Source organism: Meles meles, chromosome 10 (assembly GCF_922984935.1).
Source record: "Meles meles chromosome 10, mMelMel3.1 paternal haplotype, whole genome shotgun sequence".
Taxonomy (NCBI): Eukaryota; Metazoa; Chordata; class Mammalia; order Carnivora; family Mustelidae; genus Meles; species Meles meles.
The window spans coordinates 91,998,099-92,023,403 of NC_060075.1; the positions used below are offsets into that span (position 1 = coordinate 91,998,099).

The window sequence follows — 25,305 nt, forward strand, 5'->3', positions numbered from 1 at the left end:
GTGTCTCCAAACAGCCAAAACACCCTGCCTGCTGGGCTCTGGGCGTGAGCCAGCCTGCCCAGGTGCAGAGTGGTTCTCATCCGGAGAGCTGACAGACGCCCAGAATCTCGCGGCGATGGGCAAAAGCCGGGCGCTGGCAGACTGCTCCCCACCCCCCTGCCTCTGGGGATGACCCGCAGAGTGTCAGGTTCTCTATGGCAAAGGCTGGCAAATGACCAGAGGACACATGCCCAGTCTTCTTGTATCCACTTCCTCATGAGGGTGATGGATGGAGGCAGCTCTCCCTCACGCTCCTCTGTGCACCCACCATATTCCCTAGGTCCCTTAATGGCACCCCTGTCTCTCCCGTCACTCTGGCCAGAAACCAAGGAGTCAACGCGAACTTCCCCCTCTGCCTCATTTCCTCCATCTCCCGGGACACTACATCCCGTCAGTTCTACCTCGTATGTCTCAACCACATCCATTCCTTACTCTCTTCTCTACCACTTCCCCACTTCGGGCCCTTGGTGGCCTTTGCCTGGGCCTAGAAGAGTCCTGGCACATAGTTCTCAGCTTCCCCAAGCCCCTCAACTCAGAAGTTGGGGGTTCGTGGAGCTCCTTAAACCCACTGACCCCCCTAAGAGACTACAGTCTTCAGATGAAGTGCCTCTGGCTTACAGGTTAATGTCTATAGCGTGTAAGTCCATCCATGGCATGGGTTCTCCTTCGCTGACCTTCCTCTCTTTCCTCACCATTCCTGGCTGCACAACTTCCAGTTCCCCGAAGGAGCCATGCCATTTTGTACCATTGTGACTGGTGGGCACACTACCTCCTCTCCTCTTTATCCTTTACTCACTGGTCATCTCTACCACGACACCTTCCCTGAACCATCTCAAGAAGCCCTGTGAGGTCTCACTAAGAAAGCCTGGAGAGGAAGAGGTCTTTACCCTCTGAAGGGGCAGTGGCCTGAGGACCAGCAATTGTCATAGGACGGGAGCTGGGATGCAGCATGACCCTCAGAGAATGTTGGTCAGGTGCCAACATCGTGAGCCCTTCAAAGGAGCCAGGACCCATTTTGCTGTTGAACTACTAGTATCAAAAAGACCTAAGGAATCCACAGAAGTTATTTGGATCATTTTAAATTATGAGCTTAAAGCAAAATTCAAATAGGTGAGTCCTTACCTTTCTCACTCCGCTGTCCCTCTCTCCCTCATCTGCTAGGCTCCCGTGTCCCTGTGCCCAAACTCCTCGTGCCCCACCCCTGCATCGATGGATATTTGATCCTCCCTCCCCCTCCCCTTGCAATGGCCTCTCCTTGCAAAGCTTTTTCTTCTCTTCCCAACCCATTTTGTCAAGACTTCCAACCTTCTACCTCGGCTCAACTTCAGCAGCAATGATGAAGGTGCACCGGGAAAGAAGTCAGTTACGACAGACAGGATTACTTGTCTTCCCAGTGTTTTTCTTAGGTTATCACATCAGTGCTCATGCTTTTCGGATGAAGGAACAGAGGCTTAGAGAAGTTGTAGGACTCCCTTAGGGTCAGAAAGGTAATGACCCAAAATAAACACCGAAATAGCAAGGTTTGGGGCCGTCTGACTAAGTGTGTAGAAAAACTTTAGTCAGGAGAGGGGAGCTCGGGGCAGCATTTTGTTTTGTGAAGCCTCCCACGTACCCTCCGGCTATACATATGAGCTGAACTACACCTTTGCGGGGCTCCTTCTGTTAGGCAAAGCCTCTCAGGAGGCGCCGAATGTCCTAGGATCTCAGAGTCACGTTCACCCCCTACCTCCTTCTGGAGTATTAAAAACTCTGTCAGGGCTGGCCGGGCCCTCCCCTTTCCCGTTGACCACGCGGACGTTCAGCGTGTAGTGGCTGAAGGGCTCCAGGCCAGGCAGCATGCCGTGAGTCTTGCTTCCCTGGAAAGTGAGGATCTTTTTCTCAAGATGGCGTCTGTTTCTCTTAGACGAACTCTGTGCCTTCCAGTAGTAAATCTGAAAGAGCAGGGGCAAATGTCAGCATGGATAAGGGAGCAATGAGATTCTTCCCGCTCACGAAATTCAAGGCTTATGGCTGTGTCCTAGGAAAGGTCCCTGGTGCATGTTAGAAGAAGATTCCTGGCAAAACTGAGGGATACCAATGATGAGGCGAGACAGCAGAAACCCAAACCTACTGAAGGAAATGGAACTGAGAACACGTGAGGTAGGTGGACTGTAGACTACTGGGTTGGAGGAGTATGAGGGAAATAAAGGGAACAGGATGACACCCACACAGATCTCTCTAGAACATAAGGGAACAGAAGATGATGGAAGGATTGAAGTGTCTTGCTTGTTTCAAATATTCTACAAACAAAAATTATTGGCCAGTATTTACATAATTCTCCAGAGCTAATAGAGTGTCACGTGCAATAGATCATTTAATTTAATCCTAAAAGCCACGGTGAAGCTTTTATTATTATTATGCTTTTAGCACAAATGAACCCCAGGACCGCCGAGTGGCTTGCCCCCAGTCACTGGAATCCAAAGCCGCAGTGGATCCTCCACTCCAAGTCTAGGACTTTCTCACTAAGCCAAACGGCATCACTTTGTTAAAAATACTTTTTTTTTTTTTTTTTTGGTATTAAATGGCAGGCACAGGTTTTGGAAACATGGGTAAGCGAAGGGTTGCTTAACATTGGCTAAAAATCCAGAACTTCTGCTTAATAAGTCCTCTTAAATTCTTCTTAGAAGTTTAAATAATTTTTTTTATTTTTTTTTAAAGATTTTATTTACATATTTGACAGACAGACCAGACAGAGACCACAAGTAGGCAGAGAGAGAGAGAGAAGCAGGCTCCCCACTGAGCGGAAAGCCGGATGTGGGGCTCGATCCCAGGACCCTGAGATCATGACCTGAGCCGAAGGCAGAGGCTTAACCCACTGAGCCACCCAGGCACCCCTCTTCTTAGAAGTTTAAAGAGAAGTCAACATATATACAGAATCCCGCAATGTGAGAGAAAAAAGCCCAACGTGGACTACGATGCAGTGCCTAAAGTGATCTCTAGGGGTCAGTGTTCACGAATCAAGCTGCGACTTTCTTCCTGGGCGCAAAACCAGTTCCTGGGCCCAAATCTCTTCGCATTAGTCTTTCTGGGCTTCCCAAGAACAAAGATAAATGATGGTCATAAGAATGATCCTGTTGGGACTATATGAGTTTGATATATAATCTGTATGATTTTTTAAAAATGCCTATTATTTTCAGAACAATTTGTGTGTTTATCATACGTGGTCAGTATTGCTTTAAAGCTACGAGCATTTGGTAGTATTTTCGTTTCTTAAACACTAGTTTTCCCCATTTTGTGCCTCTGTTAATTGTTTATTTGGAAGAATTTTAGGCCACCTGTGGGAAAAATGGAGAAAACAGGTTCTTTTTTTGCCCCCACTTTGGATGCAGTGAGGTTTTGCCTCTGGTCTGGCTGGGGTTCTTTAGACCTGGCTGGTCCAAGGGAATAAGCCAGATGAATTCTCAAGGTCTACGACCAAGAGAAGTGCATCCAACGTTTGCTGAGGACCTGTTTCTACAGAAAGAATGCAGAAAAAGCTCCCTTCACTTGCCCGATAGCCTTGCAGGTGTCCTCGGATACTTTTCAGAGGTACGGGGTCCCAGTGGACCTCAGCTAAGGTACTGTTCACCACGTTGACACGCACATTTCCGGGAGCCACCATCGGGACTAGGGAAAAACAGGAAAGGGAGCAGAAGTATCAACGTTATTTTGAATTTCATGCAAAAATGCCACTAACAATTTTGGCTTGAAGTATGACCCAGCTTTATTCTATGGATTACCAAGGATCGAGAGTATATATATATATTTTTTTTTTGGTATCTACTCATCTGACTTGGTGAGAATTATGTATCTTTTTCAAAAGTATCGACACTTGGCATTCTGAACCTACTTTTTTTACATAGCAGGCTGTCTGCATGCAGGAATATTGAGCAAAATAATGGCCGCCTGTGTCCCTCCCAATCTAAGCACCCTCTAGAAATGGCCTTGGTTTGCAACTTGGTAAGTCTGTTTCGCTGGTATCAACGAAAGTATCAGTGAAACAAGATCAAACACTTACGGTCTTCTCCAGAATGCCCCATGACCACGGCTGGCTCCGGAGCAAAGCCCACGTCATTCAGAGCTTGCACTTTTATCAGGTACGGAACGAAGGTTGGTGTGCCCGAGACAATATATTTGGATACGTTTGCCACCACCACAGACGTCCACTCATCGTCGCCATCTTTCTGGCGCCAGCTCACTTTGTACTGAAGGCCTGGCCCATTAGATTCGAAACCATTCAAGGGCTAGAAGAGAAGCCACATAATCAGAGCTTATAAAACAGATAGACTTGACTTGAGCCGAAACCAAGAGTCCGACGCTTCACTAACTGAGCCACCCAGATGACCCAATACACACAGAGTTTAAAAACAGCTTCCCCCCACCCCCACCCCCCCACCAAGTTACACTGAGGAAAGCTGAAGGCTTCATGCTGAGCTCACCTTCCAGGTGATCACCAAATTATCAGGCTCGGATCCTAGCCCTTCCACAGCCGTGGGGTTTGTATCAGGTTCTGGAAGTTAAGCAGCCACATGTGTGTAAGTTTCGGTCTTTTCTCTAAACAGTGGAAAACGTCTCTATTTCATTTCCTGTCACAGAAGCCCCGCTTTACCTGCGGCTTTAGTGAGATACTGTTCCGATGCCTCACTGGGCAGGCTCCTCCCGAGGCTGTTCACGGCCATCACTCGGAAGGAGTAGTTCACGTAAGGTGACAGTTTCAAATGGGCTGTGGTCTGCATTCCAGAAACCTCAGTTTGGTGGTGCCACAGCCCCGCCTCGTGCATCGCATCTTCATATTCGATGATGAATTCTGGCCACGACACACACACACACACACAAACCAAGACAGTGAGGTCAGCCACCGAGGGCAGGTTCGAGGATACCGAACACAACGATCTAACAGGAGTGGCCAAACATAAAATATTTCACCTTCAAGAAAAATTCTGTAAGAGCATTTTGATTTAAGAGTTCTATCAGTATCTATCAGGGCGCCTGGGTGGCTCAGTGGATTAAGCCGCTGCCTTCGGCTCAGGTCATGATCTCAGGGTCCTGGGATGGAGCCCCACATCAGGCCCTTTGTTCAGCGGAGAGCCTACTTCCCCCTCTCTCTCTGCCTGCCTCTCTGCCTACTTGTGATCTCTCTGTCAAATAAATAAATAAAATCTAAAAAACGAGAAAGAGTTCTATCAGTATCCTCAATATTTAAGCATGCCCAGTAATATTTAGTATTCTTTCTCTGGAATGCTGAGTTGAGTTACTTAAAACGCTATTTTTATTTTTTATTTTTTTGAATTTTATTTATTTATTTTTTTTCAGTGTTCCAAAATGCATTGCTAAAATTCTATTTAGATGTGGTCTCCAGATCCTTAGGAAAGTTTCAATATATGAAAAGAGGGTCAGGGTTTTTTGTTTGCTTGTTTGTTGTGTTTTTTTAATAACAGGAGAAATCGAAGACCGTGAGATACTACTTTCCATTAAACAGACTGGCAGCAATCAAAAGTTTAACATACCTTCTTGACTATTACACAGGGAAACAAGCATTCTCCTACTTTCTTTCTGGGAAGCGTAAATCGACACAATTTCTATAGAGGACAATTTCGAACATCTCACAATAGTCAACTCAGATAGCCTTCGACAGAGGAAAGATACTCCTACCAATGTATTGCGAATACATGTGCTCATGCATACGCTCAGAGGCACAGGAGGAAGAAGGCACATTACAGCTCTGTTTGCAGCTGAAACAAGCGAATTGCCAGCGACGTACGTGTTCATCACCAGGACACTGATCACATAAATTATGGTGTATCCACACAGTGGGATATCCTGCAGCTGTAAAAACTGAAGGGGGCTCCTCCATATGCCTCCGAAGTGGAAAGATTTCTGAGCTTCATTGTTCAGTGTAACCAAGTAGGGTATAGAACAGTGTGGAACACTTGGGTAAGAGGACAAAGATGGACTGTAACGTACATACCTATCTGTATGCTTGAATATATATGTACCCGTCCCAGAGTACACACACTGACAGCCCTGGGGTCTTGGAGAAAGTGGGAGTGAGAGGTGGGAGGAAGACTTACTTTTCAGGGCATGCCTTTTGCATCTACTAAAAATTTGTGGCACGTACCTGTTTTCCTCTGGTTAAAAAAAACAGGTATTTAGATATTTACTAATTGCCTATAACGTGCCCATGTGCGGTGATGTGAATTACAGACACAAAGACAAAGTAGAATGCTCTGTGTTGCAGCGCTTCAAAGCTAAGTAGCTCGAGTCCGCCTTTCAGTCTCCGTTCACTGACTGGTGATCTCCAGTCCCATAGAAGGGGACTTATGCACTTCTATCTGCAACCACTGCCTTGCCCTTGACCTGCTCACTTGGACAGTTCATTGACTCAAGCACTCCATCTGCTTCTCTCTGATGGCGTGACACACTGGTTTCGGCCAGGAGTGATCCCGAGCATCCCCCCCGGCTCGCACTGACGACTCAGCTCCGAACCCTGAAGCCTGTCTTGGAGCCTCTCTTTGATTCATACTCTCTGGAGTTTTGTTGGCTGTACCTTTAGAACACAAAAAATCTGACCACAGAGAGCGAGGTACCTCTGTCCCTGTTGGCCCTATGCCAAGCCACTGTTCTCTGTCTCTCGTGTGAATCACTGCAAAGCCTCCCAATTCATGAGTTCCCAGATTTTCTGAGTGTCTTAGTATTTTCTTCATGGTTCCCTTAGGCCAAAAGAAATATCTAACTTTTCCACATAAGTAGTTAGGTCCATACAACTTAATAAATACTTATGTCTTCACAACTTTACGACCTCTTTGCCACTGCACGGCTTCTCGAACCTAGTGAAGAGATCGGACGTCACGTTCCCCATTCCCTGTCACACACTGATTTTCACATGGTCCTTGCGTTTTTAACCACAGCAAAGGCTTTGCAGGAACGGCATCATCTCCATACAGTACCACAATAGTATGTGGGAACGGAAAATTGCCTCGAACTTGTATTTCGTGTGGCGTCTGACAGAGGTGAGTGTTTTTTAGACATCAGCATTTAAAAGTCAAAAACTGAAAACATGTCCAAACTCACCCCTGTGAGTTTGCTAAGATACTTCACAGAGAACTGTGGTCCTACCCAGTCTCCCTGTTCCCCTCTTGTTCTTCTAGAGACCATTTTCATTTTTTTTTTTTATTAAAGATTTACTTACTTATTTGGGAGAGAGGGAGTGCGCATGAGCAGGAGGGGTAAAGGGAGGGGGAGAGAGAATCTCAAGCAGACTCTGCACTCGGCGCAGAACCCGACTTGGGGCTCGATCTCACAACCCTGAGATCATGACCTGAACCAAAACCTAGAGTCTGACACTCAACTGACTGCTCCAGCCAGGCGCCCTAGACCATTTTCAATAGAATAGCCAGAGTGATCCATTAATCACTCCTCTACTTAAATCCCTTCAGTGACTTCCAACCCTTACAATGGCCTCCAAGTCCTGCCCAGCTTAACCTCCAGCCCTTGGTATCTGCAGGAGCTCAAGAGGAGCGTGGTCTCATGTGCACACTGAGCAGATCCTTCCCAGAAGGAGCCTGCTGTGAGCACTCCTTGTGGAGGGTTCTCTTCTGAAGGAAGATCTGAGCAGTGTGTGTGCACGCATGTGTGTGTGTTCTACATATACATACGCATATACAATGTGTACTGCGTTTTACATATGTATCCACATACAATGATATTATAGACAACAGCATAATGTATTATTATTAATTTTATTTTATTTATGGCCTCAGCTCAAATATAAGTTCCATATGGGCAGAGAGGTTTGACTGTTTTGTTTTATAACAATGCCTGCTACATAATAAGCACTCTGAAAATATCTGTTGAATGAATGAATGAATGAGTAGAAATGCTTTTCAGTCTAATGGTATCATTTTAGTATAGTACAAAGAGTCTCGACACGTCCTGACCAGCTAAATCTGGCTACTATATTGAATTGACTGGAAGATTCAACACGAATGAATGAGGGTTCTGACCAGGGACTGAAAACGCAGTTGAGGAAAGAACACCTCTTAATAACACAAGATGGAGAGGAGGTTTTTGCTGAATTTCATTGGAAGTATTCCGCTTTGCCCGGGGGTGCAAAAAACCAACACACATATCACTTTGGAGTAATCTGAGGTACTCATCAGAAAGGAATGTCGCTTCCCTGCAGCACAGGAATGAGCTCATAATATATTACAGGCATGTGACACTCTCTCAAGTAGCTTTTCACTTTTCAAACTCCTAAGCACCTCGGGAGTCTAATTTTATGGAGCTCTTCCAGCATCCTTACGGTGGCGCCCCTCCCCCGACTCTTCTCTCTAGGCTAGCATCCTGATGGCCAGGAGCGGAAACCGTGGAATGTGCCTGTTTTCGCAGGGGCTGATGGGAGGAAAAGGACCCACGCTGGAAGGTAACATACCTACTGTCCACACCCACCTCTGTGACCAACTGTGGGTCCGCAAAGTCACTTTAGTCACTAAATCTCATTTTCCTAACATTCACGCTGGCAGAATGGTGCCAGTTCCTCCCGCATTAATGGGCAAAACGAACAGCTCACAATGAGTCATCCAACTATGGTGGAGATTTAAGGTGATTCTGACCAATCGCATACAGAAAATGCAAGTGTATTTGCTTAGTTAACATCTTTGGCAACTAAGTGGTGTCCTATCCCAGAGGCTGTAACCGGGAATAACTCAGGCTCCAAAGAAAAGACTGCGATATATCAACGTTTTTGTTCTGTTAGTAATGAAACAGAGAATGCCAGAAAATCTCTCTGTAAGGACTTTCAATTGCATGTGATAAAGTGCTTTGGAAATGGTCCTGAAATTTATCAGTGACCAAGACAAGGCTATGACGTACTTGTGATAGGGCTGTTGTTGTCGTTGCCTGGCGTCCACGACAGCTGAACACTTTTGTCGAGTTGATCTGTCAATTCTAAATCAAAGGGAGGATTTGGGACATCTGTAGATGGAACACACACACCACAGTTAACCGTCCATCCTTATGATACTTCCTAATGATAGGCTTCACAGGGGTGGGGGGGTCGGGGGGGAGCACCTTAAAGACACAGCACACTTTTAATGGGCAATGAGCATGCATCTGAAATGAAACGGGAGACACTGAGGTTGCTGGGGACACACGAGCACACCCAAGACAAACCATCAATGAGTTCTGCTTGTTCCTTTTTCAAATGAAACCAAATCCCTTGTGACCAAAACCAGTGAGGTGGGCATGCGTGGTTCACCAGCACCCTCAATGTGTCTTCTCATAGACATGAAGGAGCGCAGACAGAAGAAGTAATACTGAAGCTTTATTTCTAATAAATGAGAGACAGAGAATAGCAGATGCCAGAAGACCGATACAGGCAAATATAATGTACTGCTCAAGAAGGCTTCGTTCTTTCTGAAATGCGTGCAATTACAGATTTTGGAGCTCCTGAAGAACATTTATATTTTTAGGCGAATTCTAAGACTGAGTAGCTCTCAGCATGCACACCTCATGCAGATGCTCAGTACAATAGTCGGAAGGGCACATGGGGACATGGCGTGTTTATTCTCAGAGGACACTAGGGGACAGACACCTATTGGGACAAAGGTGTCCCAGGAGCATGTCTGTCTCTTCTAATGGTACATCTGAGATCCAGAGAGTTAACATTTCCCTCCGTGCTCTTTCCTGACCTTGCTCTTGGGAGTGATTGTGGTTCTTGGGGAACCAGAGCGCATATGAAAATATGGGCACTTCTTACCTATCAGTAAAGAAAGAGTAAATGTCTACCAAGGGATAGCTCTTCTATACCCTGACTAATGATGCCATGTAAAATCCAGGTGAGTTTTATACCATAAAATTAATTTTAATTTTTGTACTTATAAGCTGAATAAAGATGAGGGTTCTTTAGTCAAAAAGAGTTCTGGAAATAATTTCTGATTTCTTTTCCAGGCTCAGAAAAATCACACAACCTGAAAGTGCCCTCCTTTAGTGATTTATGCTTTTTTAATGCAATGAGTTGTTTTTCTCTAATACAAAGCCTACATGTTCTAAACATTCATTGTTTTCCTATGTAAATTTATGGAAAATGGGATCCCCAAACGTTTATGTTTCCAAGACAACTTTTAATAGACTGAAATTAAAAACTACTCTGTGGAATGATCTTTGAGTTTGTTTTTTTTTTTAAATTCTGGAAACCATAGAGGACAGCTTTTGAAAAAGCATGATGCTATATGAGGAAATTATACCAAAGAGGACTTTTATCAAATGAAATGACTTTATAATAACACATGAAATATTTAGCAACGAGTGGTACTGCACTCGGTGAAACATTCCCGAGCTCTAATGAAGAAATGATTTATGGCAGTAAATGAGCAACAGAACCGGATGCTGGACAGAGCCCTCGTCCTTAAGGCAACACAATCAGTGATGTGGTAGAGAAAAGAGAGGAATTAATGTTTTTTTTCTTTTTGCACATGTAAACTTGTTTGACAGAAAACAGAGAAAGAAGACTCATATTAGTTTACCGTAAGTAGGAGCTGGAGTTGGAGTAGGAGCTAGAAAGGACATTAATATAAAGGATTTTAATCAAAATTAGTCATGGAAAGATAAAAGATAGCCCAAGAAGACAAAGACCGACCGTGATTAAGATTCTAAAACCAAGCTGTACGCTTAGCTGTGGGACACGGCATTGATAAACATACAGTAACAATGTGGTGGGGGTTGGGGGAATCCTTCAATCTTAAATCAAAGTACACTATTTCTCCCGATTTTCTTATAAAAAATATTGCTATTACGCACAGCCATCATTTTATTCCAGCGCTGCTACAATAGTATATTGACACTGAGATGACTGCCTCAAAGGCATCTCACCAAGAAGAAAAATGCTGGTATTTAACTCCCCTATAGAACTGTGGAACTGTAACAAGCATTTACTCTGGACGGTTTTCTTTCCGACCTAACACAAGGCAGCCAGGGTGCTGGGCGCATTCGCATTCTTACCAACAACGCTCAGCACGGCACTGGCAGAAACGTTGTCGAGAGTTGTGTTGGCCACACACGTGTAGGTCCCACCATCGTCGTCCCATACATCGGCCACCACCAAGTGGTCTTTGTCCACAGTGAACCTGTCAAGAGAACAGGTTCAGAGCAGCTGAAACGGACACCTGACCACACATGACGGATGCTTGCTTTCCTGGCATGAAAGAAACTCTGTGAATTCGAAACAGAGAGAGAGAGGACAAACATTTGCGGCTCGTTAGAGCAGAAATCCAAAAAATACGTCTCACTTCGATCATGATGAAAGCTGGAAGACAATTAGAATGGACTAGAAGCTTGGGTTAGAAGGGATGTCAAGTCATTTCAAGCACGCCCTTGGAAGGTTAGGAGCTTCCCTGAAGACCAGGGGGGCACCCAGAGGGGGCATGGGGGAAGCTGTAGTCACCCTCACCAGTAGGCTTTCCTGCGGCTTCTGCTGCTAAGAAACATCTGAACAGCACTCATCCAGCTCCATTCCTAACAAAGTGTTTATTTCAAAATAATTTATCATTGACTGTGGAAATTTTGTGTCATTTTGGCCGCATGCATAATCTCCCATGGGAGAAAGTGAATGCAAAGAATATTATCGACTTTATTACAAGCAACAGGATGATTTAGATCGGCAGGCACCATGGAGAGTTCTCTAGGGGTCACTGGCCAGCATGAGAAATTACTCAGTAGGTCAAATATCCATGTAAATAGGATTCGTGCATGGATTTAATGAGGATGCATAAATCATTCACTGTCTTTGCACGGAATTTCCAAGTTAAAGCTTTAGACACCTTCACTCCACGGTCATTTCTTCCTATTTCCTTTTCATTGTTACCAGCTCTGATGCTACAAATAAAACTGGCCAGCTGCGGGGCGCCTGGGTGGCTCAGTCAGTTAAGCATCTGCCTTCAGCTCAGGTCATGATCTCAGGGTCCACATCCTGCCCCCTGCTCAGCGGGAAACCTGCTTCTCCTTCCCCCCTGCTCTTCCCTCTCCCTCTGCTTGTGCTCTCTCCGTTCTCCCTCAAGTAAACAATTAAATCTTAAAAAAAAAAAAAAAGCCTGGCCAGTGGGAAGCATAGAATTAGACAGAAGTCCTTGGTATAGAGGAAAAGGTCACATAGTTGGTTTTTGCTTTGTTTTGTTTTGTTTTGTTTTGCTTAGGGGTGGTTAAACTACACACACTGCTTAGGCACACTTGCAAGCAAACCACCCGGGTCATTTCCACCAGCATGGGGCATTTCTTCCACTAGGGGGCGATGTTGGTAGCCTCCGCGGCAGTTACGCTCCCTGCAGTCAACTCCATACCTATTCCTTCAAATTGAGGCTTCACCCAGATAATGGATATGACTTTTCTTCCGTTCCAAGTTCAAAAACCGCAAAAGAGCATGTCTACGCTCTTTTAAATTTTTACCTGTCTCCCCCATCCCCTTTCTACTGGCTTTAAGTGAAATCAAAAGAAAATTCCCTATTTGAATGAAAACCAGTGTCCTTTAAAATACCGACAAGGATTTAGGCGCACTCTGCTGATTAAAGCGATCGCATTTCTGCTTATTTGTAGAATGGTAATGAAAACATCTGTCGAGACTTCACTGTACAAGGTAGAAAACAATGGAAGTCGTCCAAGGCCTGAAAGGTTTTTTTCCCATCCTGAATTACATAGGAGCCCAGCACACAAAGACAGACAAACATTCTCAGGGTCTGATTTCAATAACTCAATACCTTTTTAGGTCCGCACATTTTGGGAGAAAATGCACTTTTTGGGGGGGGGGGGGGGCGGGGAGACCAGATTTCACAAACTTTAAAAACACCACCGAAAAGTTACTCTACAATAAACCTTTAGTTCTGAGCAGCTCAAGGAGGCAGAGAGGAGAAAGGGAAGAAATGGTCTTCAAGGGGAGCCTGGGTGGCTCAGTTGTTAAGCATCTGCCTTCCGCTCAGGTCATGATCCCAAGGTGCTGAGATCAAGCCCTGCATCAGGCTCCCTGCTCAGCGGGAAGCCTGCTTCTCCCTCTCCCACTGCCCCTGCTTGTATTCCCTCTCTCGCTATCTCTTTCTGTGTCAAATAAATAAATAAAATCTTAAAAAAAAAAAAAGTAATGGTCTTCAAATACCTTCCGTCATTGGGCAGCTCACCGTTGTCCTTCAGCCACGTGATGGTGGGGATTAAGGTATGATCGTGTTTCACCTTGCATTCGAAGGACACCGTGCCCCCTCTTTGCACAACTGCATATTCGGGCTGTTTAATGATCCTTGTTGCATCTGAAATTCAGCTATTGTTATCCATTGCCAAAGTTGAGGAATTTGCTCAAAGTCACTTCATACCTGAAAGAACTTCGTCATCTCCACCTTACCTTTGATTTCTAAGTGAACTTCATTCTTTGCCATTCCTAATTTATTCCTTGCAACACATGTGTACGTTCCCGTACTGTCCTTCTGGGCCACAGGAATTTCCAAAGTGCCATTTTCATGCAAAACATAAATATCTTCACGAAGGGCACTACCTTTAGCTCCCTTGAACCTTCATTACAGAAATTATCACAATGGGAATAGAAAAAAATCGTAATTTGAAGTCAGACCTAGAATGCCACATTGGAGATCAACACACGGACATCGGCGTCATAGTATCAAGTTCAGAGATGTTCAAATCTGCAAAAGACCTCCCGGATTGGACGCCTGTAAGTCAGTGAGATCCATGGGAGGCAGGAGGTAAAACTGGGACATTTCATGGGAAATGGTGCTTGATGAAATAAGTCAATCAGAGAAAGAGAATTATCATATGATCTCTCTGATATGAGGAATTTGAGAGGCAGGGTGGAGGGGTCGTGGAGGATGGGGGAGGATGAAACAAGATGGGACCAGGGAGGGAGACGAACCATAAGAGACTCTTAATCTCAGGAAGCAAACTGAGGGTTGCTGGGGACTGGGTGGGGGGTAGGGCTAGGGTAGGTGGGTGATGGACATTGGGGAGGGTATGTGCTATGGTGAGTGCTGTGAAGTGTGTAAGACTGATGATTCAAATCCCTGTATCCCTGAAGCAAATAACACATTATAAGTTAATTAAAAAATTCTTTTAAAAAATTAAACAAAAAAGAAATGGTGCTTGAAGCATTAGGATGACAATATGAAATACTTCAATTATAATTTTCTGTATCAAATTCATATTTAATACACACATTATTACCCATTCTATCTCCACATGGGTGATAAAACAGGCAAAAAGATCTTTTCGGCCCTTTTCTTCCTCCTGGGACATATTCGTAAGTTCATCCGCAGGCCACAGTTCTAAAGCCGACTCGATATGAAGATGTTTGATTTGAATTCTAAAGAGATTTTTGATTCATATGAATAGGAAAATAGCCAGGGGAGAAAACCAACCACGCATGTATGTAAAGTATGCGTCCGCTCAGCTTCCTGGTTACTGTCAGACAGAAGGGGGGATGGATAAAACCATCAGGCAAAGTCAACCTAAGCTAAATGGGAACCTCGCGACCCACTGGGACGCCAGTTGCCCAACCACTGCACTTCTCCTCTCTGCCCCTGAGTGGAGACCTGGGGAGACTGTCCTTAATCCCACACCTGGTTTGGTTCTCACATGAGCCTGGCTCCATGTCTGGTCCCTGAAGGACGACCAGTCACTGAATGTTCTAATTTTCTCTCACTCCTTCCTTCTGAGCTGCTGCCCGTCCTCGCCTTGTGCCTCCCAGCTCAGGCTAAGCTAAGCAAGCACCTCGATCCTGAGTGGGGATGGTTTGATGTGAAGACTGAAAAAACATGAGTGAGCTTGGCCGGATCCCTTAAATTTTCAAAAAACATGCTTTCCCATGCCCTCCACCCCCCGTCCCGCACCGAGCCTGACAAGTGGGCGGCCGCATACATTGTAGATGGGGAAGTATTCGGCACCGAGCGAGGAGTGAATACATCTCTCTGAGTGAATTTAATCATAATAGCATGATGGGAACTGCGCTGGCGGAGAAATTGAAGGCTTTAGCAAATGTAAGTATTAAAGACAAACAGAGCCGTGGCTTACCACTCAACGGTCGGCAGAGGGGACCCAAAGAAGGCACAGTCTAGTAAAGCTGGCCTGTCGGCGATGACCTGATAGAGTGTATTTGCAGATGTAAGGATTCGTGGTGGCTCAGCTAAAAAAAGTTGAAAAACATAAAGTAAATGTTAAAATAAAACCAACATTTAAGCTCACCATGTATTTTACTGCATTTGAAGGCCGTTCAAGTTCACATTCTGCATAACCCATAGGTCTCTCCCCTTACGTTCTCTGTCAGGTACGACACCACCAGCCAATACGCTGGAGAAATTCGAGTTTTCTCCTTCTGTCTCATACCCCACATCTCATCTTGCTCAGGCATGTGATTTTAACGATTTATTTGTCTAGATGTCCTACTACCCTGTGAGTCCCTTGCAGGCAGGGAAGGGGACTTTTATTGTTTTCTTCCCAGAAACTAGGTCAGGGTCTGGCACAAAAATAATGGCCGAGTACATCTTTGTTAGGAGATGGGCCCATCCTCACCCCGGGGTTATGAGGGGGGTGGGGGGTCAGAGTGGCGACAAGCACACAGCTGGCAGAAAACAGAAACACAGAACCAGAAATCAAAACTGCCTCCCCAAACCCCAGCAACACGGGGAGTGTGCTCAGTGAGGCGTGGGAGTCACTGACCTCCATGTCGAGCATGAAGGAAACATGCCAAGGACTGGTTGGCTTTCCGACTATGATTTCATTCGAAGGAGAGTCTACTGCACTTAAAGAGTTGGCATTTAATTCCCCGGCACCACGAAAACAAGTCTCACATACAATTTTAATACATTTGATGTTTCAGTGGTTTTGTATGAGAAATGGAATAAACCAACCATTTCACACAGAGGACCTGAATAAACATTTCTCCAAAGACCTACAGATGGCCAAGAGACACAAGGAAGGGTCTGCATCACTCATTATCAGGCAAATGTAAATCAAAACCACAATGAGATGTCCCCTCACACCTGTGAGAATGGGCAAAATCAAGAAGACAAGAAACAACAGGTGTTGGTGAGGACGTAGAGGAAAAGGAACACTCATGCCCTGTTGGTGGGAATGTAAACTGGTGCAGCCACGGTGGAAAACAGCATGGAGTTTCCTCAAAAAATTAAAAATAGAAATGTCATCTGACCCAATGATTCCACTATGGGGTATTTACCCAGGGAAACAAAAACACTAACTCAAAGAGACAGATACACCCCCGTGTTTATTGCGGCATTGTTTATAATCGCCAAGACACGGAAGTAATCTCAGTGTCCATCAATAGACGAATGAATAAGGAAAGGGTGTGTGTGTGTGTGTGTGTGTGTGTGTGTGTGTGTCTGTGTGTGTGATACTACACAGCCATAAAAAGGATGTGACTGCTCCATTTCAGGTAACACGGACAAACTAGAGAGTATTATGATAAGTGAAATTAGTCAGATGGAGAAAGACAAAACCCATGTGATTCCACTCATATCCCATAAGTGGAATCTAAAAATAAATAAATAAATAAATAAATAAGCAAACAAAAAGCAGGATCGGAACTCTAAATAATGATGGTTGCCAGAGGAGACCGGGTTCAGGAGTTGGGCAAAGGGTTGAAGGGGAGTGGGAAAGACAGACCTCCAGGTATGGAATGTTACGGAAGTCCCGGGAATAAAGCAGGGCATCAGCAACGCAGTCACTGACACTGGAATCGTGTCGTATCAGGACAGCCAGCAGTTACACTTGCGGTGAGCACAAGTCTCACGTGTACACTCGTCAGAGCACTAAACTGTACACCTGAAACTAGCGTGACGTTGTGTGTCAACTACACTCAAAAAACCAAAACAAGGGGCGCCTGGGTGGCTCAGTGGGTTAGAGCCTCTGCCTTCGGCTAAGGTCATGATCTCAGGGTCCTGGGATCAAGCCCCGCATCGGACTCTCTGCCCGGCAGGGAGCCTGCTTCCTCCTCTCTCTCTGCCTGCCTCTCTGCCTGCTTGTGATCTCTCTCTGTCAAATAAATAAATATCTTTAAAAAAAAAAAAAAACAAAACAAAGCACCAAACGTTTCAGAAGATGCTTGAGTCTACCAGAGTATTCTAAACGTATTAGTAAGAATTAATAAATAGGGGCGCCTGGGTAGCTCAGTCTGTTAAGCATCTGCCTTCGGCTCAGGTCATGATCCCAGGGTCCGGAGATCGAGCCCCGCATAGGGCTCCTTGCTAGGCGGGGAGCCTGCTTCTCCTTCTCCCACTCCCCCTGTTTGTGTTCCCTCTCTTGCTGTGTCTCTCTCTGTCAAATAAATAAATAAAATCTTTAAAAAAAAGAATTAATAAATAAACGTACGTATGTGATGAGGATAAAGGCCACATGTTACGACTAATGATTTATTTTTTAAAAATCAGAGTGACGTTGAACTTACCAGTTTTTCAGGATGGAATGGCAGAAACATTCGGTTACTAATAGCAGATTAATGTTATTTTCCCTTTGAGGGCTTAACAATTAGCCTAACCCTATGTGGACCAAGCAGTCTTTTTGATTATAGCTACAGTGAATAATTGGCCGCTATAGAAATTGCGTTCCGAAAGAACAGGAAGGCCAGAGTACCATACCCTTTAGGGTAAGGTCTGTGTCTTACCCATCTTCTTACGCCCCATGCAGCATCCAGGCTTCTGCGCGTCGCACACAGTAGAGGCTCGCTACGTTTTTGCTGAGAACAGCAGCAGTCGCTAACTGAACCTGCCATGTCTTTAATAAAGGGAGAGCTTACCCAGCACGTTTACAAATGCGTTCGCCAGTAAATATCCATATTCGTTAGAGGCATTGCACTGATACACCGCACTCGATCTTTCTTGAACATTTGAAAAGATAATGGTATCACCGTCTATGTTTCTGCTGGGGTCATCGGGAGCAACTGTTTGGGTGCAAAAATATAAGGCATCTGTTTATTCTTCTCTGTGGGTCTACACGCTATTAAGTAGAACAGAAATACATGCTGATTGAGGTGTATGTAGTTAAGAAGGAGGGGACTGGGAACCCAGGCAGAAATCCCAGTTTCCCCTCCTCTGACTTTGGTTATCACTTCTCAGCACATTATGCTCGATATTCATTCAGTCCTAAGTGGACTGATTCTGTAAAACTGAGTATTATTTTGAGAGATCCAGGGGAAAAAGCACAAGGTAGGTGAAAACAGAAGTACACATTCGGGAAAGTGTTGCCTGTTCACAATGAAACCATGATTCTTCACGAGGAGGCAAGTTAATTCTCGAGAGGAGACAGCAAACGCTAGTCCAAAACAGAGAAACCCTTTAGCTCAACCGAACCTGTGTCCTTAATGAGCCTGTTTTTGAAATAAACAGATGAATAAATAAGTATATAAAGACGTCTAGGGGGCCAATCATCAAATGCGAAAATATTTATTTTTCTGTATCAGAAATTCCTGAGGCTGAGGCAGAAACAAATCATGTGAAATTATGTATTTTTCAGCTAAATCTCTCACGTACATTTAAAAAAAAAAAAGTCAGGACCAGGACTGATCCTTACTGAAGTGGAAAGGAACAGGGCGAGCAACATGCTATGTGAGAATTTAATCCAGGTCACGCCCAGCAGTGTGGAAGCGCCGAGTTCCTGGAAATGAATTCCCGTCTGCGAGTGCTAAACCGCAGGCTGTGACCTCACCTTGCTTTAAAAGCACACTCAGAGGGGCGAGAGGTATTTGCCTCAGCACGAGGCTCAAAATCAACACGCCGTAATCGCACCCTTTCCCTCAAATCTCCGCTTGCAACTTGACCCACTTAAGAAGGCTTTGCTTCCATTCCAAACACCGTACTTGTCTCTTTGATGCCAGGAGAGGGAGGTACATCTAAGACATAGTTATCACTGCATTCAGATGCCTTTATCCCTTGCAGATCTCAAATATTTGGTTCCTCTGTGGCTAATTAACTCCCTTGAAGACCTACCGGTAAACCAAACTATAGTCATTCAGCCTTGTCTTAGTAGTCCCGTTTTCTCTGGCTGCTGGAACAAGGGGAACACCAGGATCCTTTGGCTCAGCTTCTTAGCTCATCTCTGCTGTTTGGGACTCGAAACGTTTCAGAATGCCTCCAACCAGAAAACAAACACAAGTTCTGATTCCTTTTACAGGGTGAAGATTCCATCCGTGCGTGACAGCGGAGGATAGAGATGTCTCACTGGCCTGGGAAGTGAACCACAGCTGCGGCAGATGGCCTGGTACCCCAAGAATGGGGTATACCGGGGGGCCACCCACATTCCTTGTCCCAGACCCCAAGTCTAGTATCCCTGGGCCTGTCTGACTCACCCACTCTCAGTGATGTCCCATCCAAGCAAGGCTGATGGAAAAGAGCAGGGTTTCTAGACTCTCTCTGTCAGTTACTTTCAGCAGTTTGGGACCCAGCACGTGGGCCCTTGTTGCTGGGTCACTTTGAAGGACTCTCGGTGCCCAGATATCTGACGGCACCTCCTCAGACACGCTAGGCAGTGGAGGGAGGGAGGGCAATGCCCAGGCAGAGCACGAGTCTGAGTCTCTCTGGCTGTGTGAGGACAGCTCCTCACATTCCGTGAGTACATGGAGCTCTTAGAAGTCACAACGCACGTGCGGTGTAATGGGTAGAGAGCTCCGGGTTTGTACGATGAGAAAGTTCTGGAGATCAACTCAACTGTAGTATGAATATACTTACACTGCTGAACTGTACACTCAAAAATGAGTAAATGGTACATTTTGTGTTACGTGTTTTTATATTTAACTACAATAAAAATACATCACCATGAACTTCAAGACCAGCTCTACGAGTGAGGCCAGTAGGACAACCTTCCCTCAGTGGGAGTCGTGAGTCACAACATACACCACCCTAAGGAGCTTTTATGTAGCCCACCCGTGCATTTTTCCTTGCCATCAACTCTTTTTAATGTTATTCGTTTACCTAAAGGGCATCCGACTGTGTCTGTCTTATTGCTGCTTAATGGAGCAGTCTTCAAATATTTATTTTTTGGCAAGGTGTTTAGGAAAAAAATAAACCCTTTAGGTTAGAATAGTGAATAAGCTCCTATTTCTCCGTGGGGGCTGGGGCTACATTTTCCTTAAGCACTTTCACTAAAGAAACACAAACAAACCCAGGCCCCCACAGTGACATATGGCAGCTCAGCTGGGAGTGGACAAAGACGAAAATTACTAGCGTAGAGCTACTGGAAGTCCTTGGATTCTGTGCGCTGGCTGCTGGGTAGGAGTGACTGGCCAGCAACCCAGCACCAGGTATCCAAAGGAATAATGATTACTTCTGGGAATAGCAACTCCGTTTGCTGTAAATGAACAACAGAGAAAGAAATCTGAGCATGGAGTCATCACATCCAATTCAAAGCTCCAAGGGTAAGGTTCAGAACTGGGGCGAGAGCCTTCCAGCAAGACATTCTTCTATTCTAACTGTCCTGACACACCTGGCCAGACCTGGAAATGCTTCCAACACTCAGATAATGAGAGAAATAATGAGTGCCACTTAGTTTGTATAGAGCACGATCCGTTTAAAAAACAGTTTTATATTTATCGCATCATTTTATTTCCAAAGAACTTTGTGCGATGGATTTGGGGAGCGGGGTGCAATGCAGTAACTAGAAAGTGTGCTGTACGGAGAAGAGAAGCCAGAGACTGGAGCACACGGTGGTTCGGCATGAGAAGAACGCTCAGATTTTCTGAGGCAGTCCATTTTATAAACATCTCCTTGAAATCTGGACGTTTGGCCGTGGTGTAGAACACATCTCTGAGTGTGGAGATGAATCTCCTTTTTCTACTTATTCCATCCCTCATAAGGGGATGCCCATGGAGCCCTCTACTTTGGAGAAAAGGCAGAAGGGAGATGCCTTGGTGGAATCTTGGGAATGTTCTGGACTGTGCCTCCATCCTCCAGGCTGCAGACACGTGGCTGTTCCCTGACCTTCACCCTCAGCAGCTGCCCACCTCAAGGTTTCTGCAGCTTCTTAGGGAAGGTGTGGTGTTCATACAGCTGGTGCTCCCAGCTAACTTCTGGGGTCTACACGAGGCCCCCCGAAGGTTAGGAACTCTCGCTGTGCCAATTCCATCCACCGCGTCCTGGGGCGACTGTGCCGTCCCTCGCCTAGCCTGCCTCTCCGCCTCCCCCAGCCCCAGCGCTCCATCACTGCTGGAGGCATCTGTGGGGTCCACAGCTCAACAAGCCACAGAGGAACAACAAGCCCATCTCCCATGTCTAGAGTGGTCCCCAAACCTCAAAGGCAATTCGGTTTCAGGGTCTCCAGATTCACAGGCTAATTATCAAACAGGATGGAAAGGGGAGAGGTGCAAAGCTCTTCAAACTCCCACCGATTTTTTGACCGTTTTCCCCCACATTTACTCGTTAGGTTGGAGCGGGGGAGGTCAATTTGAGGTGGAGGCAGAGAGGGTTCACTCTGAACTTAGCGAATCAAGGCTCAGCAGAGTCTGTAGGTAGATCAGCTGCGGGGATGGGGCGGGGCACAGGACCCGCCCCTAGAGTCTGCAGCCCCAGGGTTTACAGGACCACTGTGCGGAGAGCCCTGAGGGTCCCCACCAGCTGCCAAAGCCCATCACCTGTGAGTAATGAGATCTCCCCACACGAACCCATGAACTCTGAGTCAGGCCGCCAGATGCGGAGGAAGCCACCACTAGCAGACGCTGCACATCACCTTGGTGTATGAATGAATTTGGAACCCGATTTGGGAGATTTTGTTTTAACTTTCTGCTTGGGACCTAATCAGATGATTTGGGATTGCAGTGGAAGGGCCTAACCTGTATCCCAGGACCGCTGTCCTGCGTGCCCCGTCTCCCAGGCAGGCCTTTCCCAGTTGGTTCCGCCCCCAGATATTAAAGGGGAGTGTCTGTGAGTGCACTTCAGAGCCCTTCACAGAGCTGAGCAATGAGGCTCCCTGGGAGGCACCGCCGGTGCGTGGTTTGGTTGGATCACAAGCCGAGCGGATCAAGACAGAAGATCAGCTTCATTATCTCATCTCCGTGTCTTCTTGTGTCCTTGACCCAACTTGGTCTCAATTTCCCCGACTTAGGACTGGACTGCATCCTGGCCATGGAGCCCCCGGGGGTTTATCTTTTTCAACCTTCCCTAGCTACCGGGTTTTCCCCACTGGGGGATGAGATGGGCAGCCCCTCCCACTTGTCAGTCCCATGGAGGCCAAATCTCAGGTGTGCAGTTAACCCTCCCTGAAGGGCCCAGACCCGTTCCTGCCATTCTGAATGCCTTCCTAGGAAAATCAGATGGTGCACCATGAAACTTCATCTTTAGGACTGGGCCATATTCCTCTTTTCTCTGTTTCCACTCAGGGCAACAGCTTCCCAATGCACAACCACTGGGTCCTCTCTGCACTTCTTCCTGATCTCAATCATGGTTAAAATTGGGAGTAGAATTACCCAAGCCCCAATTGCTGGCCTCTTTGCAATCTGTATTCTCCCAGGAATGTAATTTCCTTTGACAGTAGACACAGGCCACCTGTTTTAGAGTATCTGATAACTATTGTACAGTGTGACACAAACAAACTCCTAATAAAGTTCATGGGACGCGGAGTTCTTCCCTGGACTAGACTTGCCACTGTAAGACCTGAATGGTGAGACACAGGGACCGAGTCAGCTGTTCTCAGATTCAACTTAGCGTGAAGACTATTTCAGAAAAGCCAGATTAAAGGAGCTTTCAGTTACATAGACGTAGAATCCATTTTTGATTCTGGCTTGGAGGCAAAGAGGAGCGAAGCTGCTCTATTTTGTCAACCTGAAGGCTGTCTTCATTGTGAGTCAAGAATACCTTTGCTAATTATTATGTTATTGGCTGGAGGGTGAGCCTGAGTCTAGGTGTTAAACGAAAGCCAATTTTCTCTCTCTGGGTCTAAGAGAAGGTGTGAACTCCAAGAAGGAGAAAATGGGCAGAGACTCCTGCAAGCAGCAGCAGGTGGTGGGTAAGGTAGGGAAAAGGAGAGCTGGTGGGTTCTTTCTCTCTTAGGAATCTGGAAGCAGGGAGGGGCACTATCTGGGCTTTGCTGTGATTTAGAAGATTAATGGACGGGCCTGTGGCCACACTTCGGGGACTGCTATGGGCAGCGTGGTGGCAGGCTGGAGAAGCTGGCTGGGACAGAGAGAGCTGTGAGTGGTCCAGGGAAGGTGGCTGAAAGGTGGCCCACAGCAGCCGGGCCTGGGTCAGTACTGCTCAAGGTGAGCTCAGCATACCTGGGGAGGGAAAAATAATCAAAGACCGAGGGTCCTGCAATACATTCATGGTCAGAGGCTACCTTCTTCTATGGGCATTAAATGGGATGGTGAGGGCGCCAGGGTGGCTCAGTTGGTTAAGGGTCTGCCTTCGGCTCAGGTCATGATCCCAGGGTCCTCCAATCGAGCCCTGCATCAGGCTATCTGCTCCGTGGGGAGCCTGCTTCTCCCTCTCCCTCTGCCTGTCGTTCTGTCTACTTGTGCTTTCTATCTCTCTGTCAAATAAATAAATAAAATCTTTAAAAAAAAAAAAAAAAAGGAATGGTGACTTCTGAAGACCAGAGAACTTGGGGACATCTGGGCTGTGCTTAGGAATAAAAACTCTTTAAATGACCACAGCTGTGTCTCTTATTCCCGTCACAGCCACTGGCTCCATCCCTAGCCTCCCCAGCATGTTTCCTCCGACTCCCGTGACATTTCCACAAAACACTTGACATTTGGAACAGAGAAGATCTGAACTCTCCAGGAATGTTTCTTTCTGACCCTGTCATTTGTCCTAGGATCCATGTAAAAAGACCGGAAATATTGCCACGTCCTAATCAACACATACCATCATGTTTAAGGGCACAAACTATTCTGTCATCAGGAATATCGAGAGGTAATAAAATAAACATCCAAAGGTAATTTGGCGCCTCTTTTTAGCTCACACATGGCTTCCTTCCTCACCACCAGTGATTTTATTCCATTTGTTCCCTGTTGAGACGTAGCTATGCTTGGAAAATAGGTTGCAACCACAGAGCCCGTCAAGGCAACTTACTTTCTATTGGGACTCCATTCGATAACCAGCTAATTCTGGGCTTGGGGTTGCCATTAGCTCTGCAGATCAGCCTCCCATCCTCTCCTGGGGACAGCACAAGGTTTTGAGGTGCCATGATCCAGTATGGAGCCGCTTTATGAATGAAAGGAAGGAAAAAAACCCACAAACATTTGAATCATACAAGTGTTCTAGCAAATTTAGTATACTGAACTATTTTAATATCAAAATAAATATTCAGCAAAACATGTGTTAGCCTCACTTTTTAAAGAGTGAATAGTATTGTAAATGATGCCTCAAAGAACACTTCAGACTTTCAAAAGACTGTTTCTAGAGCCTTTTGATACAAAGACCATCTCGTTTTACATTAAATTAGTCAGACGTTAAAAAGGTAACAGATTTCGCTAAGGTTGTAGAGTGAGTTATAGTACACATAAGGCTAAGGAACATGAATTTAAATTCTGAGCCCTGTGGAATACACATAATTATAAAACTGGGAAGGAAGTTAAGAAACTTCACATTTTTGAGAAGTTGCGAAGTTAGTATGGAGAATTCCCATGAGCCCCTCAGCCAGCTCTCTCCAATGTTCCCTTACACAACCATGGTACAGTTATCCACACAAGAAATTAACACTGGTACAATACCACTAGCTAAACTCCATCTTCCTCTTCTACGCATGCCTTCTTTCTGTCTGAGGAGCATCTCCTGGCTACCACACTGTCTTACTTGTCTTGTCTCCTTACTAGTTTCCTCCAATCTGACAGTTTCTTGGTCTTTCCTCATCTTTCATGACCTTGACACTTTTAAAGAGTACCGATCCGTTATTTCATAGAATGTCTTTCAACTTGGGTTTGTCTGGTATTTTCTCACGATTACACTGAGGTTTTGGGTGATGGACCCCTCTTACTGCATCATTTTGGGGGATACACGATACCAACATGACTTACTACTGCTTATGCTAACCTTGAACACATAGTAAGGTGATATCTGCCAGGTTTCTCTGTAAAGTTGCTATTTACCTGCTTTCCATAATCTAGTCCCTAGAAGTGAGTCACTAAGTCCAGCCAACACTCAAGGGTAGGGAAATTCAGCTCCCTCTCCTTCCCAGAGGAAAGGTGAAGACTTTGTGAAAATATGTTAAACCTGCTTCCATAATTAATTTTGGGGGCTGTGTATGTGTGTATGAGAAGAAGTACTTTGA

General features: G+C 45.6%; 1 protein-coding gene across 16 annotated transcripts in view; it reads right to left on the minus strand.

Moving 5' to 3' along the window:
• NRCAM (neuronal cell adhesion molecule) overlaps positions 1-25,305 on the minus strand; it is a 279,250-nt gene that overhangs the window by 27,361 nt on the left and 226,584 nt on the right. For 11 of the 16 annotated variants that reach the window (XM_046020753.1, XM_046020747.1, XM_046020746.1 and 8 more), the window contains 13 exons: positions 24,108-24,239; positions 17,849-17,992; positions 15,112-15,223; positions 13,436-13,602; positions 13,196-13,343; positions 11,056-11,180; positions 10,581-10,610; positions 8,929-9,030; positions 4,667-4,864; positions 4,497-4,567; positions 4,076-4,301; positions 3,569-3,684; positions 1,766-1,970 (listed from right to left, as the gene is read on the minus strand). In XM_046020753.1, coding sequence (XP_045876709.1) covers positions 1,766-1,970; positions 3,569-3,684; positions 4,076-4,301; positions 4,497-4,567; positions 4,667-4,864; positions 8,929-9,030; positions 10,581-10,610; positions 11,056-11,180; positions 13,196-13,343; positions 13,436-13,602; positions 15,112-15,223; positions 17,849-17,992; positions 24,108-24,239 — 1,776 coding nt within the window. The remainder of the gene's footprint in view (positions 1-1,765; positions 1,971-3,568; positions 3,685-4,075; positions 4,302-4,496; positions 4,568-4,666; positions 4,865-8,928; positions 9,031-10,580; positions 10,611-11,055; positions 11,181-13,195; positions 13,344-13,435; positions 13,603-15,111; positions 15,224-17,848; positions 17,993-24,107; positions 24,240-25,305) is intronic. The other 5 variants (XM_046020758.1, XM_046020756.1, XM_046020751.1 and 2 more) reach the window with 1 other exon arrangement.